This window comes from Nerophis lumbriciformis, linkage group LG31 (genome assembly GCF_033978685.3).
Source record: "Nerophis lumbriciformis linkage group LG31, RoL_Nlum_v2.1, whole genome shotgun sequence".
NCBI classification, from domain to species: Eukaryota; Metazoa; Chordata; class Actinopteri; order Syngnathiformes; family Syngnathidae; genus Nerophis; species Nerophis lumbriciformis.
Genome location: NC_084578.2, coordinates 29,848,272 through 29,867,616, shown reverse-complemented (window position 1 = coordinate 29,867,616; position 19,345 = coordinate 29,848,272). Strand labels below are relative to the sequence as shown.

At 38.2% G+C, this 19,345-nt stretch overlaps 1 protein-coding gene across 5 annotated transcripts in view; it reads right to left on the bottom strand.

Annotated features, from left to right (window-relative positions):
- Positions 1-19,345, bottom strand: part of slc37a1 (solute carrier family 37 member 1) — a 120,848-nt gene that overhangs the window by 61,898 nt on the left and 39,605 nt on the right. For all 5 annotated transcript variants that reach the window (XR_009811380.1, XM_061926282.1, XM_061926281.1 and 2 more), the window contains 7 exons: positions 18,375-18,507; positions 16,446-16,524; positions 11,108-11,243; positions 9,527-9,603; positions 7,963-8,129; positions 4,195-4,247; positions 3,942-4,016 (listed from right to left, as the gene is read on the bottom strand). Coding sequence is in view for 4 of the 5 variants with exons in the window: in XM_061926282.1 (XP_061782266.1) it covers positions 3,942-4,016; positions 4,195-4,247; positions 7,963-8,129; positions 9,527-9,603; positions 11,108-11,243; positions 16,446-16,524; positions 18,375-18,507 (720 nt within the window). In the remaining variant the exon portion in view is untranslated. The remainder of the gene's footprint in view (positions 1-3,941; positions 4,017-4,194; positions 4,248-7,962; positions 8,130-9,526; positions 9,604-11,107; positions 11,244-16,445; positions 16,525-18,374; positions 18,508-19,345) is intronic.

The window sequence follows — 19,345 nt, the reverse complement described above, 5'->3', positions numbered from 1 at the left end:
CACAGAGAAGTGGGAACCCATCATTCATTCACACCTGGTAGTGGTAAGCTACATTTGTAGCCACAGCTGCCCTGGGGTAGACTGACTGAAGCGAGGCTGCCAGTTTGCGCCTACGGCCCCTCCGACCACCACCTATAATTCATTCATCATTCATTCACCAGTGTGAGCGGCACCGGGGGAAAGGGTGAAGTGTCCTGCCCAACGACACAGCAGCAGCGATTTGGATGTCAAGAGGCGGGGAGCTAACCTGCAACCCTCAAGTTTCTGGCACAGCCGCTCTACCCACTACGCCATACCGCCCCCACATTTGTGATTAAGGGCGTTATAAGTAAACTTTGATTGATTGATAGATCCTCCAAACCCTCCTGCTGTATGCTGGGCCTCAGCAGGTACTTAACTCTGCCTCCTTCCCACAGAGGAGGGATGTTTAACATCTGGCAATTTGACTGCAAATCAAGTTACGAGCCTCCCCACCCCAAGTTGGCATTGCGAAGGCCACAGTGAACCCCGTAAGATCCGACCAAAACATCCGATGGGCTGACTCATTATCATTAGCTTATAGCTAGAAATGGACATAACTTTGTTTTTCCAGCCGTGGGAAGGGAGAAAGTGAGTGTGAAGGAGAGTGCTGAGAAGAACAAGTTGATCATATTCACAGGGGACGGCGTGGCGCAGTGGAAGAGTGGCCGTGCGCGACCCGAGGGTCCCTGGTTCAATCCCCACCTAGCACCAACCTCGTCATGTCCGTTGTGTCCTGAGCAAGACACTTCACCCTTGCTCCTGATGGGTGCTGGTTAGCGCCTTGCATGGCAGCTCCCTCCATCAGTGTGTGAATGGGTAAATGTGGAAGTAGTGTCAAAGCGCTTTGAGTACCTTGAAGGTAGAAAAGCGCTATACAAGTACAACCCATTTATCATTTATATTCATTTAATTAAAGAAAGATCATGACTGAGCAGTGGCGATTGTTCTACGACTGCAAGGGAAGCTGAGCTTTCCCTAAAATGTCAACAACAAAAAAAGTGGTCAAATATGTACTTTTGTGTTCATTGACTACAGGTAAATAAATATGCGCTAGAATGGGTTCAATTTTTGTGCAGAATCAGTAACTTTGGCGACAGCTGAAGCAACTTTCTTCTCATTCATTGTGGAAGTGTCACAGTACATTAAACAGTGTTTAAGCTGAGCCTCCATTGACTTTAATAGGAGAGCGAAGAGTGGGTTGTTTCACTGCAGCCAAACTACACAGCCATAGGATAAATGCTCGGCTTTGTCCTGCCCAAGGACTCAGAGTGTCATTGGAAGTGAATTAGAAGTGGGCTTGGCCTTGGCTAGCCTGGACGCTGAGCTTCTGCATGATGATTGGATGATCTGTCTGAGGCTGAATACATTTTTAATTGACAGGTAAATGTGCAAAACAGCCATTTTGAAACATAAACCACTGCCAGAGCTTTTTCAAGTTTCCTTCTGTCTTTTTGTGTTGACATGGAGAATTTTACTATACTTTGTGATGTTTTCTTTGTAAAATCTAACGTCTTTTATATATTTTATTTGTTATTGTAGACTGTACTTGTGTTCAAAGAGTAGGAGCAGTTGGAGTGCAGCACTGCTAGTCTGAACCATACTGAAGCAAATCGAGTCAATAACGCCAGCCAAGGATGTTAAAATATTATCTAAACGGCAGACATTTATCCGTGAAAAATAGAAAATCTGCTGATGGTGTGTTTGATGGAAAAGCATCTGGAAGGAGATATTGTAAAACTCTACTCTACAAAGTAAATGCTGTACAATATTATTACAATATTTCATAAAACTACTGTAGTTTGTACTACATTCTATTCTATTATTTTTCACACAATATTTATTATCTAAAAGTGTGTTACAGGCATGTTACATGTTAAAATTGTGGTGTTTTGAGATGAAGCAAGCGCTGATTGAATTTACTTTAATTAATTTCAATGGGCGCCGTTTAGCAATATGTGTTTTTCAAGGTACTAGCTGTGTTTGAAGTTTTAAAGGGGACCTATGATAAAATTACTATTTTCTGAGTTACGCCTGTTGTTACAAATTTTGATATTTGTGTTAAACAATTTCAAACTATCAGATCATGAAGTTCATGCATTTAGCGTCCATACAGTTTTGGATGCCTCTTTTGCAGGGTTTTGCAGTCGGCTACAAGATGAGCTGGATGCTATTATTTGGACATTAAAGGGGAACTGCATTTTTTGGTGAATTTTGCCTATTGTTCACAATCATTATGAGGGACAAGAACAAACATGTCTTTTTTAGGGGTAAAAAAAAAGATGATGAAAAACGCTTGCAAGATGCGGCTAATGGAAGTCACTATTGTAGCCTTCAAAGCCCTCTAAAACAACTTCAAAACCCTCTATCCGCATTTTATATACACACTACTAGTATACCGGTATATTATAATGTAGTAAAAGACACGTTCTTAACAATATGTAATATGTACAGTATTAAACGTATTTTGGTAATTTTAAGTGCATTTATTTCCGTTTCCATAGCAGCGCACTTCCAAATTTCAGCAACAAATGTGTGTTGTGCCTCCGGCAACAAACGCGTGTGTTCTAATCATGGCAGACTTAGTAACAGACAACGAAGACGGCTACATTATCTTTTTGAGCCTGAATATACAGAGGATGAACATCTGCTAACAAAAAGCGAGCACGAAGAAAGGTTGAAACGTTGGAGCAGACAGAAGCAGAGAAGGTGAGGTCGGCGTGACTCAAAGGAGCAAATGTGGAACTTAAGAGCCAAGCTATGTCGAAATAAAATGGAGTGCTTACGCTCAACAACTGGAAACTTCCCCGGACAGCTTGACCAAACGAACAATTGTCCATTGACTGAGTCTCTATAATAATGATCATGATACATGCAGAACACCATACTTGTTAATACAACTACATACACTGTCGAGCTAGCTGTGTACAAACATAACATGAAATCTGGGCTAATACTTTAATACTGATGCTGATGCAAGAAGCTAGCTTACCTCTTGCCGTAGCAAGCTTACGGCTAATGCCTTAACATGCCGTCCCAAGACGATGTCTTACTCCGCTAGAAAAAGTGTTCCTCGGTGTTCGCTCTTACAATAACAATGTCGCTATAGCTTGGTTATCATACAGGTTACGGAACGTAAATGAAGCATTGTTGGCAGTTTTTGGTTGCCATTTCAAAGTGATTTAGAGGCAGAATGGATTGCTTCCATTAGCTGCATTGCTAGCCACCTAGAATGAGCCATTTTTTAGTTAGAATGCAAAAAAAATCATATGTCCCCTTTAAGACTTCTTGTCTCTCATAAGGATTGTTAAATATAGGGAAAACATTAAAAAAAAGTGCAGTTCCCCTTTAAGTCTAGCTCTCATACAGAATGATGAGTTCCTCCCCTGTGATTCAGGCAATGAAGAAATACAAAAAAAGTTAGGATAATTATTTTCATCGAATCGTGGCATGCACATAACAGCGACGTGCAACATGCAGTGATGTAAATTCTGCCGAAAGCAGCTTTTTCTTTGATCTATCGCCAAGTTTACATGTGCACCTAATGATATGACCGGCAAAGCCACGTAACGTTTTTGAAGTTTATTTTCGACTGAGTTTTAGGAGGGTGGGGCGTGGTATCAATTGCAATCTGGGAATGCCGAGTTGCAGACAGACTCAAACAACAGGTTAAAAAAGTGACTGTGGAGCAAAATGTACGCAATATTGAAACAACGCTTATCAAAATTATATTTCATACACCTCAGTAAGGGTTTTAAATGTAAAAAAAAAATCATCATTGTTTCCTTTTAAAGTCAAATAAAGTAAACGTGCATTCTGAGGTACCACTGTACAGTTTTTGCAATGCAACCCCAAAAATGTCCACTAAAAAAAAACAGACTGTAGATAAAGGCTTATGTTGAGTAGATTTGAATGGAACACACCTGATTCTTCTTATCTTTATAATGCAGATACATCTCTGTATGTCCCCTTACTCCATTCCAAGTCTTAGTTGGCACCTGCTCAGAGGGATGCTAATTAACATTACATTTCAATATAGACTTTTAAAACAGGTTAACAAACAAACAAGAGTATAACATTTATAACAGAGTATAACATTTAGCGTAAGACTGACCTAAAAAAGAAACACGATCAGATAGTGAGAACACAAAATGACTTCATAAATACTCTACCCACACTCTTTCCTGGAGAGCAGCCATCATTATACAAGTTTTTCAGGTCATTTGGATCTGGAAAAAACAAAAACAAAACATAAATACCATTCAAAGAAACAACACTGAATGCTTTGGATAAAGTAGTGGTAGCAGTGGTAGTAGGATGCATGTATCTATAATCAGATTTTTGGTAAAGAACATTTGGTTTATTACATTACATTACAATGCAGCAATATGCAGTATGTCAATAGCTGCATAATCTTGTTACCTCTCTGTGATCATGGTGCCGCTACAAGTAGTTCCTGTGCTGAGGCTCTTATAACAACAATGTCACTAATATTTAGTTAATATGCAGGTCACGAGATGTAAGTAGAGTATTGTTTGTGGTTATTGGATATATATTTTTAGAGGGCTTTCTTGATGGGCGCAATAGAGGACTCCAATTAGCTGCATTGTTAGCCACATCCTACCTGCTGCATTTTACAAATTAAAATGCACTTACAAAATAATGTGTTTTGGTCCTACATTGGGATTGTGAATGATAAGCAAAATTCCCCAAACAGTGCAGTTTCTCTTTAAGCATTTGGCTGAATATGAGTAGATAAAATTGCTCGAAACACTTCAGAATTCAGCCTGTTACCTTGGTTAGCGCTAACGTCATCAATAAACCTAAAGCCTAAAGCCTTTTTAAAATGTTATTTTTGAGGCTCAACAATGGTTTACATGATATGTTGAACCTTTTGTATATGCTGTGATGAAGTCTTCTCTTGACACACATAAACCTAATTCCTGAAGAGTGTTCTACATCTGAACAACTGCTGAGGGGGCTTTTTCTTCATCCACTACAACTGTTTCTCGTTGTCTTCTGGGTCTTTTGAGCTGACTTCTTCATGTTCTTTCTTTTTAAGAATGTGCTTTAATAGCTGCGTTTCCATTACCGCTAGAAATGGGCAAAAACAAAATATTGCAACAAGATACTGGTAATGGAAACACCCATATATAGAAAAACATCTCAAATATCGTAAATACTTTTTTACACTCTTATGAGGTGGTTTTTCAGACGTTCTGATATTGGAGTGTGTCGCAATGGCATTTTACAGGGCAACTAAACACCAAACCAGCGGGGCACCGATGCAGGACAACTAGAGCAGATGGGTTGTTTTGGTCTTGCTTCCGATCGGTCGGCCGTGGGGAGCATACTTGCCAACCGAACCGACCTCCGAATTCGGGAGATTGGAGGGGGGGTATATTTATAGCTAGAATTCACTGAAATTAAAGTATTTCTAGCCTTTGTTCTGCCATTTGAGTACTGGCGAGCGACCTCTGAATCCAGGAACATATCCTTCAAGGATTTGTTGAAAACATCCGCAAATGAGAACGGGATGTTGCTTGCAAGGTGGCCCATAATACTGCGTTGCCGCCGCCTTGTGCTTCTCTAACCGTTCATGAGTGACTTTATCCATTCGGCCACCGTGTTATGGGTTATAGATAAACCTATGGATAACGGAGACATATATAATAGTCTCCTTTTCAGGTGAGAGACGACGCTAAAGGCAGTGCCTTTAAGGCACGCCCCCAATATAGTTGTCCGGCTGGAAATCGGGAGAAATTCGGTAGAATTGGTGTCCCGGGAGATTTTCGGGAGAGGCACTGAAATTCGGGAGTCTCCCAGAAAATTCGGGAGGGTTGGCAAGTATGGTGGGGAGCGAGGCGGCAATAGAGACAGCCCGCAGGCCCGGAGAGATCCACATGCCCAAACAATGTTGCAGGGGCCCTTGAATCCACAATTCATCTGTGAATTCCTCGTTCACAAAAATCCCTTACCTGTAGCCGCTGCCATACGTTGCCTTTGAGCAATTGATTACCCGCTGCCTACGTCTTCTATTGACAATCACAGCAACCAAAGCCACTGCAATTGTAATCACAGCTTCAAAACCATGGTATCGCAAAGCGCCCATCTAAATTCAAGAGTCTCGCGGGACAATATTTTACAAGAATTACGGCCGCTCATGACGCAAAACACCCTTTACTGGAAACACCTACAAGTCGTAAAATGTACTTTGCCGAAGTTTTTGATATAACGCTTTTATTTTGCAAAAAACACATTGAACGCAGCTACTGATATGACAGCTCTTTGTGCATCATAATGAGAGTTGACAGAAACAGATGTAAATAACACACTTGAAATTAACTCTTTTATATGCTCCTTGTAAATGTAATAATGAGATTAAAACACACACTTGGCAATGAAACAGTTGAACAGCCAAATATCAAATTACTTTTGGTCCTTTAAAAAGTGTGAGGAACATATACAAATTGATGTAAGTCCTACATTTCTCACCTGATGTAAATGCTCTCAAATTAAAGCTGAAATTCTGCAGTTAAAGAACGTCCTATTTGTTTCATTTCAAATGCCTTGGGGTGATGTGTCGAGCCAAAAATATTAAAATTGTGTTGGTGTCCGAATATATATGAACCTAACTGTAGGTACTGAAGCATGATTATGACATACCGTTATACCCCAAATTGTCCCACCTTGCAAACATTATTCATCAACTATATTGTAAAACTTTTCACAAGACCGGAAGTTCTGTTCTGTTGTTTTTTCTCTTCCTATGTCCTACTTGTTAATCTAAAATAACAATTGTAATCATGTATGGCTGGGGATCATTTATGTGAAGCAACGCAACTTGCTACAGTGCATCCGGAAGTTTTTGAGGGTTTTCTTTTTTAAATTGCAAATGTATTACAACTAAAAAACTATAAAATTACATGTATATAAGTATTCACAGCCTTTGCTCAATACTTTGTTGATGCACCTTTGGCAACAATTACAGCCCCAAGTATTTTTGAATACAATGCCACAAGCTTGGCACACCTATCTTTGGGCTGTTTCGCCCATTCCTCTTTGCAACACCTCTCTAGCTCCATCAGGTTGGATGTCTCTGTACATTGCTGGAATCATCTTAGTCTAGTCAGGGAGGTGACAAAAAACCTGATGGTCACTCTGTCAGAGCTACAGCATTCCTCTGTGGGGAGAGGAGAACCTCACAGAAAGACAACCATCTCTGAAGAAATCCACCAATCTGGCCTGTATGGTAGAGTAGCCAGACTGAAGTCATTTCTAAGTAAACAGTTTGCCAAAATGCATCTGAAATTCTCTCAGACCATGAACTCTTTGATGTGAATACCAGACATCATGTTTGGAGGAAACTAGGACAATACCATCCCGACAGTAAAGCATGGTGGTGGTAGCATCATGCTGTTGGGATGTTTTTCAACAGCAGGAACTGGGACACTAGTCAGGATAGAGGGAAAGATAAAGAGACATCCTCAATGAAAACCAACGCTTCTTATCCAACCTGAAGGAGCTTGAGAGGTGCTGCAAAGAGGAATGGGCGAAACCGCCTAAAGATAGGTGCGCCAAGCTTGTGACATTGTGTTCAAAAAGACTTGAGGCTGTAATTTCTGCCAAAGGTGCATCAACAAAGTATTGAGCAAAGACTGTACATGTGATTAAATATAATAAATTAGCAATTTTTTTCAAAAAATATTTTCTAATTGCCCTTATAGGGCATTATCAGTAGAATTTGGAGTACAAAAATGAATTTATTCCATTATGGAATAAGGCTGTAACATAACAAAATGTGGAAACAGTGAAGTGCTTGAATACTTTCCAGATGCACTGTATGTAAGGTTACTGTTTTCCCAAATCACAAGCACTTTTCACAATCAGACAGTCCAACATTTATGTTGAATCCTTCCAGCCAGGAAAGGAGGTTGCACTTACGCTCAATAAGAAAAAGGAAGCAGACAACACCCATGACTGCGATGATGAGCCCTGGGATGATGAAGGACAGGCCCCAGTTCGAGGACACCCAATAGCCTGCGATTAGAGAGCCCAATATGTTTCCGACTGAGGTGTGAGAGTTCCAAATCCCCATGATAAATCCACGTCTGTAAAACAGGATATAAGCAATGAACAAAATAGCAAAATGCAGTTGCAGGTTAACCACGGAGGATTGTTGTGTGATGCTGAGAGGCTACTTTATCCTGCCCAGACTGAGACATTGTCCCAACAGTGAATAAATAAATAAATAAATAAGTAAGTAAATAAATACATTAGTAAATAATGAATAGGGTTCTCATAAATTCATAGTTAAATAAATTGTGATTCACATAATGAGATTATTAAGATTATCTAATTTTTCCAAAAAGGTTTAAGATGTTTATCAGGATTCTTCTTCTTTGTACTTTGTAAACACTTAGAGTTTGAACAGTTCCTTAAACTGGATCGTATTAGTACATTGTTTGACTTTTTTTGCTTAATCCATTCCACAAATAATTCCACTTACAGATATGCTAAAGGTCTTAAGTATTGTACGTGCATACAAATGTTTTAAGTTTTTTTTGTGTGTTTCCCTGAGGTTAATATCCTCTTTTGTTGAGAAGAATTGTTGTACATTCTACTATTTTTTATATAAAAAATAAAGGGATTAAATGTATTCTAGTTCTAATGTTATGTATTATTCGGACCTCTTGTAACACGGTTAATTAATAAAGCACATCTATTTCCTCTTATTTCTACACAATAACTCAGGCACGGAAACACTAGCAAGCAATAGAGCATATGGAGTGATTTTTGGGTCTAGAGCCTATTAAACGTCATTCATTATTGAAGTATTTTTCACTACCTTATGTTTTTTTTCACATATATGTTTTATATGATATTTTCAGTTCATTTTATCGTCACCCAAAAATTTTATTTATTTTAACCCTTTAATTGTCTACTCCATCTACTGTATTTGTATTTGTGTTTGGCTTTCTGTTCTGCTGTTACAAATAGCATTAATTTAGTTTTAATGAAATTCAAGGATAATCTGTTTTCAAAATGTACAGCCTGTGTGATGTATTTAATGTAAGTGTGACAATAATATTCTAATCGGACTATAAATACAGAAAAATCATACTGAGGGGTGCTGTAGTACTCTGAGTCACCATTAAAAGGGGGCTTTTTAGAAGAAGCTTGTTTCGTTTTTGTTTAACTTTTTGTTTAATTTTATTGAAATCAGTGCCTCACCTGATGTGAACTTCACCAAAAGTCACTGCCTCAAACCATCGCAACTCTTTCAAAAAGCTGCAGTAAAATCAGGCATTTTAGACCGCCAAAAATACAAAAAATGCCTGCAAAATCTTGGAATGACTGATAAATGCACAGGATGTTTTAATTTCATAGGCACTTTGGTACAATGCAATCTCTGTCTATGTAGTTTCTCTATTTATTTGCTGAATATAGTTCATGGACCAACACCTTCAAATGTATCATTTATAAGATGTGTTTGATTAGAGCTTACCTTCCTTTTCCAAACCAGTTGCCAATACAGGTTACAACACTGGGCCAGCCAGTGGTTTGGACTAAGCCATTGGCCACCTAAAACAAAAGGAAAAAAAGACCGTTAAGAATTGACTTAACCAAGCTGTTGCATGACACTAAAACAAGCAGGGTGCATGACTTAAGATGAGGAATGTATTTATATAGAAGATTGATTTGCAAATCCAATAGTTAGTGTATTAATATTAAGAACGGGGGCAGTGTTATTAAGCATGACCCATTCATATAAATCTTAGTGCTGCTAAAGGCTCCAGAATGTGTTGTAACTTGACAAGGCCAAGCTCAATTAACTTCTCGTTAGTGATCATGATAGTGTCTTGACAGCATAAAATAATTAGTTTGACAACACCTAACGATTGCTTGTATTCCGACACGTGACTTCTTCCCGGAAGTGAAAATCATTTGGTGGTCAACCAAGCTAAGATGGCTGTTGTACAGCAAGCAGGAGCGCTAACTATCTGAGTACAAACAAGGCTTAAATGTCCCGGCAAAAAGCAGATACGAACACAAAAATTTAATTATGTAAGGGAATATATCTCTATACTTTATCAAAAAAAGATTTGTCAAATGATATCAAGGATTATACCTTGGTCGCGTTCCCAGACATATCAAACTATTGTGCTTCAGACGCCATTCTATACGACAAGACAGATGGAAACTTAGAAAAGCATGGAGGTCTACAATTTCTTTGTGTGTGGCTGGGTCAAGGAATTTGGTATCAAGACTCTCCCGGATAAATATGCATCGTTTTTATTCGGGTAAGGTTGCATTTCATGATTTAAATTTGCGTCTACTGATGTTTGTTGCTGTTGCACACGCCGTTTACGAGTAGCGTGTTTTTCCCCGTCTTTATGAAAATATACCTATAGATGTCAACATTGTGTATGTGTTGAAAGCTTCATTTATGATTGTTGCCTTTGGTAAAAGCCTAAAACACTTTTAGGTTTTGCTCACATTTGTTTTCTTTTATTTGACATGGCGAGTTGGTGCTTTTCGAAACACTCGTAGCAAACGTGTTTAAGAAACACATTATGTATATACATATAATATACATAAATATTGTATATACATAATGTATATTCAATATATATATATTTGTACAGTTCTGAAGTTAGTGTATATGAAATATATTTGTAATGTAATTAAACAAGCATCTAAATAAATTTGATATATAAATCCCTACACTAACTTCAGTTGTTTTTGTTATTTTTATTTATTACAACTATGTGTGCTGTCTCAGATTGCTATCGGTACTGGTATCAGCCAATATCATTCATGGATGGTCGGTATTGGAACCGGCAGCATAAAATCCTGATCAGAACATCTCTAGTTTAAATGTGTTTGTCATAATAGTGTGCCTTAAACTCCCAGAAATAAATAATTGTATTTTTACTCCTTTAATTTATAAAGTAAAGGCTACTCTTGTAGATTAAATACGCTCAACACAATATTTAAGCGTGCAGGTATCTTAAATTGCAACGATGCCCACAACGTTTCGTTTTATCCCAAACCATAAATGCCACAATAGTAAGCAGTACCTGACCTGGACAAAGACGTAGAACCCCAGACTGTGGATGTTGTAGATGTAGCCCAGTCCAAACAGGCAGGTGAAAAGACCGCTAGCCAGCATACCCACCGTTAGATACAGTCGGATAGGCAGGCGCTCGCCGATGATGCCACTGCAAAAGATGATCATGGGAATAAAACCACAAAAAATGTGCCGTTAAGGGAGGATTGATGATGAATTCATTAGAAATTAAACAATACAAAAGTGTGCAATCTCATATGTCAATAAAGTACCTTCAATCCTTTGGTCAACAACCAAAGCGCTTGACCTGTTGAGCCTCTTTAAAAAGTGTGAGGCTTGTGGTAATAAACCTTAACATTTGTAATTTGGTGCTATGTTATTAAAAAACAAAAAGAACACCGCCAACTGTAGGGTTACCAGGTATCTTGCCAAAACATTCAACCATGTCAACATGCCGTGTGTTAGCCATATGTTAAAATGTAAGGAGAATGGGGTTAGTACGTACTGGATTTTCCGGACCGTAGGGCGCACCGGATTGTAAGGCGCACTGCCGATGAATGGTCTAGTTTCGATTTTTTTTCATATATAAGGCGCACCGGATTATAGGGCGCATTAAAGGATTCATATTAAGTATTTTACTTTTTGTAAATTGAAAACACTGTTATAAGGCACACTGTCAAGTTTTGAGGGGAAAAAAAGGATTTTAAGTGCGCCTTATAGTCCGGAAAATACAGCAGTTGTTCGGTCAAATTTTGGAAAATGTAAATAACATAATGATTCACAAAGATAAAAATACCACTTTTTTATACATTCTGTATTTTAAGACTGTGCTATAGTATGGGTACATCTTTCAAAACTGGATAGCTATGATGATGATGATGTATTTTTCTTTATGACATCGATGCAAATTATGAATGTTTGATGTGTTTGATTCTTTATGTTGTGACATGCATAAGAAAAGGAGGGAATTGCAAAGAGTTAAGTCATTTGATGCAGTGCAATAGAAAGAGCTACAACATCCATCCATCCATTTTCTACCGCTTATTCCCTTTGGGGTCGCGGGGGGCGTTGGAGCCTATCTCAGCTACAATCGGGCGGAAGGCGGGGTACACCCTGGACAATGGAATTGTAATGAGAGAAGGCCGGAGAGACCGCTCGTATGTATTTGCTATTGTTTGTCCCAAGATACAGTTGGCTGTAAATATTATGGGCCTGATTTACTAACATTAAAATACCTCACGCTAAACAGCGTGTGCAATCTATAAATTAGCGTGTACTATTAGTGGTGCATGTACAATTGAAAAGTGGTGCAGACCGCCCTATTTAAATGAGGACTTTGCGTGTACTATATGAGGCATCACCACTGAGACACTCAAATCATTTACTGAACATTCATTTTATCATGTGGCGTTTTGCTAGGTTTTTAAACAAGGGGACATCTACCATGTTTTAAGGGGATTTAAGAAGCCGTGTACATTGACACCACTTTTTTATTTTTAACCGCTGAAGGTGCATGGAAAGGGGGCTGGCTGCACAACTGTGCTCAACCCACAAAAAATGCATACTTCAAGAATTGTTATCATATCAGATATATGTTAGTAATATGACACTAAAACGCATCAATTGAATTTGTTTTAATCAGCCCCTGAAGTCATTTAGCAGCTATGAAAATATAAAAGGATGTTGCTGAATAGACGACGTGTCTAATATTTTATATTTCTGACCGTTCAAATATGTTGAAACGTAATGGTAGGAAGGGGGATTCTCTGTCCATCTTGTGTCTTTAAAGCGCAAGCATTCCTTTCTCACAGCCGTGTGTGGAACCTTGTCAGTTTGCACATACTTTTCAAATGTGCTAAATAAAATGCCCAAATTGTGCTCCCAAAACGGTGATGAGAGTTGCTAAATCACATTGTGCATGCTGTAAAATAGATTTTCACATTCACCTCTCAGTATTGTGGTCATTTTGATGATTAGCTTATATTTTGCATATTGAAGACAGACGCACAATGAATTGCATGCCTTATCCTGCTCACTTAAGAGATGCAATCCACTTTGCACACGTTTAGTAGATCGTCTTTGCGTGTGCTATCAAGTTTGCACATGTTTTAGCACATAAACCTTTAGTAAATCAGACCTATAGTGTATTGATCGTTATTTACTAAGCAGTGTTTAATGCTATCCCTCTTTGGTTTATGTTTATTAACCTATCCTGAAAAGCTCCTGTAATAGTTGTGGTGTGAAATAAACCCTATAAAATGTACTGACGTTGAGTTGATAAATACTCACTATATCTTGCCACCAGAGGATGATGTCTCTCAAATTGTGGGATGAAAATTTGAGGAAGTGGGACCAGAGCTTTATTACTTTCTCTGGAGTTAAGACTTCTTGCATCTTTAAGGCGTATCTTACAATAGTCTACTATTCAAATTTGGAGGAGTTTGAATCATTTGAAGTCCTTAGTGTTCTTTGATATTTCCCGTGTCTTTTTATGTGCTTTTTTACCTTATTTTTACCTTATTATCTATATGAATAAAGTCTATCCTATCCTAAATCACTCTATAAAGCCACTTTTTTTTTTTAAATAACTATGTTAATAATAATGTAATGATAATAATAATGTAATGAATTTAAATGAAAATATCTCAAGTTGAGGACTTTTCTCAGCATTTTAGAGGTGAGATTAAAAAAAGATGAATTAATTACAGATCATAATTAATGAATCGCTCATCTTTTAAATCGCTTGACAATACTATTTTAAATTATTAGTTAGCTAACGAGATAGCCCTATTGCTAGTGAGAAATTTCATTTAAGGTTGGTCATCGTATTCTCTTGGGGGTTGGTTGTCACATATACCGTATTTTTCGGACTATAAGTCGCAGTTTTTTTCATAGTTTGGCCGGGGGTGCGACTTATACTCAGGAGCGACTTATGTGTGGAATTATTAACACATTAGCATAAAATATCAAATAATATTATTTAGCTCATTCACGTAAGAGACTAGACGTATAATATTTCATGGGATTTAGCGATTAGGAGTGACAGATTGTTTGGTAAACGTATAGCATGTTCTATATGGTATAGTTATTTGAATGACTCTTACCATAATATGTTACGTTAACATACCAGTTGCTTATTTATGCCTCATATAACGTACACTTATTCAGCCTGTTGTTCACTATTCTTTATTTATTTTAAATTGACTTTCAAATGTCTATTCTTGGTGTTGGCTTTTATCAAATACATTTCCCCAAAAAATGCGACTTATACTCCAGTGCGACTTATATATGTTTTTTTCCTTCTTTATTATGCATTTTCGGCCGGTGCGACTTATACTCCGGAGCGACTTATACTCCGAAAAATACGGTACTCATATAGTCAAACATACAGTATAACAGATATACAGTAGGTTGGCCTAAAGCAGGGGTTCTTAACCCTTTTGACATTTACATATACACACACACATATATATATATATATAGAACATAACAAATAAAACATAGTTGACACAGGGGTAGATCCTGCTTTGGTTTTTGGCTGAGACCAGGGATTTTGGGCTGGAAAAGGTTGGTGACCACTAGGGATGATGTTCGTTAAGAAATTATCGATGTCAATGTCATTATCAAATCCTCTTATCGAACCGATTCCTTATCGAATCTCTTAGCGAATCCAGATAGGTTGTTGTGTGTCCACCTTGTGTGTGCACTGAGTTCCAAAAGCCGTAGATGTTATGTGACTGGGCCGGCACGCTGTTTATATGGAGGAAAGGCGGACGTGACTGAAGACAGCATGCAGACGTTAAAGGGTGAAGGTTTCAGGTGAGAGGACGCTAAAGGCACACCCCCAGTGAGCATATAGTGCTGCTATGTGCGTTGTAAATAAAAAAATTGCCGACAAACACATCACTAACATGGACGAGGTGCCGCTCACTTTCGACATCCCGGTGAAGCACACTGTGGAGAAGAAGGGGACCAGCACGGTAGCGAATCAATACGCACAACGGTGCAAGAGAAGTGACTTGGGTGCCGAAAGAAAAGTTTCCACCTGGAGTCATCATTAAGGCATGACGAAGGAACTCCAACCGCTGGACATGGGTGTAAACAGGACGTTCAAAGTGAAGTTGTCAGCGTCATGGGAGCGATGGATGACAGACAAACACAGCTTCACGAAAACTGGCAGGCAGCGTCGGGCGAGTTACGCCACAATTTGGGAATGGATCGTGGATGCTTGAGCTAACGTTTCTGCTTGCACTGTTCGAGCTTTCGCAAAAGCCGGCATCTTTTCCGAGGAGCCCCACGGCAACAAGACTGACTTTGAAAATGAGGAGAGGGAATCTGGCGTGTTTGATGGAGAACTTGCCGAGCTGTTCATTTCGGACACAGAAGATGAAGATTTTGATGGATTTGTGGATGAGGGTTGATCAAAAAATTATGTGAGTACATTGATAAATACTTCAATAAAGTACAACCCAACTCAGCTTTGCTCCTGCTGCCTTTTTAAAAGAGCGTGCATGCATGCTAGCGTATGTTTAACCATGCCTGCGCCCAAAAATACGATGCGCCTTATTTATGCGTTAAATACAGAAAAAGCACCTGTTACTGACACGGCGCCTTTTAATACGGTGCGCCCTATGGTCGCGAAAATACGGTATAGTGGCTTCGATTACGGGAACCGGTTCTCAAAAATGGATTTGAATCCATGGAATCGTTTCTTTTCTTATCGAAGCATCGGGAGAACCGGTTTTCGAACAGCATCCCTAGTGACCACTGATCTGAAGCGTTAAGATACTGTGCATTTAATCCAGTGTAGGTGAAACACTGGGCTAAAGCATTGTTTCCTGTATATAATAGAAAAGCGCGATATAAAATCTAATGCATTATTATTATTATTATCTTATCAATACATGCAGTGGTGTTGGTCTTCACAATGTGTATTTGATAGTTTGTCTTAAGCTTCAATCCATGGTGGAATGAATTTTGAAGAATGTTTTGATAGAAAAAAAAAGGGTACCAACAACCCCCGTTCTGAATGTTTTGATAGAAAAAAAAAGGGTACCAACAACCCCCGTTCTGTACATTCTTTGTGCTGTAAGATACAGTCATGTGATCATGTTGAGTACAGTTTTTGAAAATAAGTAATTCCAGTATATTGTTGACCTTGTTACTCGTGAACTTTTCACCTCAAGCAATGTGTTGAGACATTTGAAATATTGTTTGATGTGGTTTGTTGCAAATACATAAAATGCCTGCACTTTATGTGCTTAGGTGCATGCACCCAACAAGAAATATAACAGACTTAGAGCAAAAAATGTTTTCCACTGTATTGTCAATTCTAAAATAAAATGGAGCTCACCTGAGATACATCCCAACTGCATAAGCACAGAGGAAGGAGTAATCCATGGCTCCCAACAGCTGTTTGTAGTTACTTTTATCTGCGGGTAAAGATAAATTAGGGTTCACTCAAGGCTTGAAAAATAAATAAATAATCCGTACAATGCTAGAAAATAATAAAAAAATAAAAATAACAACATCAAGAACACGGCTTCCCAAACTTATGGAATGATCTGTTTCTACTTTATTTCTTGGTTTTTAAATTCAGGTCAGGGGTCTTGGGAAGAAACACAAATTCAAATGTCTTTGGTTGTAAAAAAGTTTGGGAAACCCTGATCTGGAATATGTGCCATTTACACAGTAAGTCAATCAGATTAAAGTACTCTTCTCAGGAACATTCTACTGAATTGCTGTCATTTTACAATAAAATGTACAAATGCAGGGTAAAATTAACTGTAAAATATATTTATCAATATTTAACAAATACAATATTAAAGATCAATTCAAACTACCTTGAACACTAGACAACTATCATCTGTGGCCTGTCCATGCTCGCCACATTTAAGAATTACCATGAATTTCATGACATATATATACAATCAAATCCCTCAGAAAGGTTGTTTTACACCTTTGTGTTAGTACTCATCACACTTTAATTCACACTTTAGTGGTTTCAATGGATTTTCACTCAGTCCTGTTACCCTAGCGCAAACCTGGGCAAATTAAAGCCTGAGGTTATTAAGCTTTTCAATCTGGACCGCCGGACATTCCCCCCCAATTTTTTTTAGATCTTTAGGATCGAAACTGTAGCCACCATTATGATGTGCAGTGATGTTTTCAAATTATTATTAGTCTTGAACTATACAAAGTATTTCAATGGTTGGAATCTGCGCTTTTGCATGATGTACTAGTTAATATGGTAAACTTAAGTCACAGCAGCTCAGACGAGGCACCAAGCAGTGTGGGTGAAGAGCGTTTCCACAGTGTGTTTCCAGAGCGGCCAGCCTGAAATGCAGGTGTCAGGGACAGACGCGGAAGGAGATTTTTACAACAAAGTTCTAAAGCTTAGTGATGTATCAGATTGTAGGTGGGTGGGTGGGGGGGTGTTTCGCTGCGTTTCGCTTGATTGTAAAATATGTCGATCAAGAGGGGGTGTGACGTTCATATGTTGTCAATATTCAGTGTTTTATCGTTCAGAGTTAATATTGTAAATCCCGCATTCTTTATTTTCATGTACATTCTGGGTGTCCCATTCAGTAAAAAATTTTTAATTCCATTTAGTTTTTTAAGGCGGTCTGTCATAACATTTTTAGCATTCAGACATTATAATGAGGTTTTGTATTAGTGTTGCTAAAAATAGATATACCGGCCCCCTGACACATTTTTAAATTACATTTGGCCCCCCAAGGCAAAATAATTGCCCAGGCCTGCCCTAGCGCGTTAATCCACAAGTCGAAGTCGCAACATTCAAGTCGCAAGGAAGAATAAACTATTTTAAATGTTATTTATTTTTAAACAACAACGTCGTTGAATTGCTCTAATGTGCTTAGTGTCAACGTGCTCTTAGCATTAGCATACAAGCTATGTGGCTACATTTCATATATTTGCTAATTCTATGATATAAACCCTGTTACTTTCAGTGCAAATGAATCATCTTTGCTGTCGGAATTTTAAACAAACAAAAAAATGTTGCTTTCGATGGGCCAATTTTTGGACAATTTGAGTGGTCAGATTTCAAGTTGAAAAAAAGATGTAAATGTAAGTTTATTTTGAGAGTTACCAAGAAAATGGCTTTGATTTGGTGCAATGGAAAATTGTCAGACTCAAATAAATATAAATTACATTAGAGATATTTTCAGCTGTAAGTTGGAAAAGAAACCAAAGAAAGAGTGGTTTTGCTTCAAACTAAATGAAATCCCCCGCAAACATTAATAACTGTGTCAATACTAACCAAAAGGCTTCCAGCTACAGTCCATTTCGGAGTGAAGAGCCTGTAAAAGAAGCTTCTGGCTGTCACTTCTGCCGCTGCTGGAGCCAATCATGGGTAGTTCACTGACATGCGAACAGTTTCTGTGGAGCTCGCTCTGCCAAGATTCAAAATAGGTACAGTATTCAGTCCACCGTAAAATACCAAAGGGCCATAAATTAATTGAGAGTCCTGTTGCAGAGAATGTCTAAATTTATAATGTATTTTTAATGTCATGACCCTGATCCTTAATTTCACTAAAAACAAGGGTTAGAGCAAAATAATTCAGTTCCCTCGCCATACACACATCACACCACAGTTAAAGAGTAGCCTCATTTACTCATTCTTGTAATTAGAATTAAAGTATAACATACAATGTCTAATGGGTACACAAATAAAACTAAAACTAAAAACTGTCTAATGGGTACACAAATAAAAATAAAAATAAAAACTATCTAATGGCTACACAAATAAAAATAAAAATAAAAACCCCATTCTTTTTCTCTAAAAACTCCATGTTTGATTGCGATTTCAGTTTTTTGGTAAAAACTACAAAAAACAACAGGTTGCTGACGCCATCGTGTTATTTGTAGTGAAATAGTTAAATTAAAAAAATATGTTACATAGCGGCGGAGATATGAAGGAGGTAGACTGTCTTTGAACAAGTCGGCCTTTTATTTATGTTCACAAATAGCACTTTCGAACTAAATAGGCAGTAGCACGACACACTCGAACACTTTCTCGTCTTCTTCTTCGCTCCCACTGAGTCAGGCATGCGCGCCACTGCCCTCTGCAGCCTACATCGGCTAATTACAGTTTACAACACAATATTCCCATTGCTTTAGAATATTCTTTGATAACCTGTTCTGATTGATAGTCCGCAATTACAGAATGTTTAACAGGCTGAATATTACATTTTATTAATAAATAGAGATGGTTAAAACAATGTCATGCAG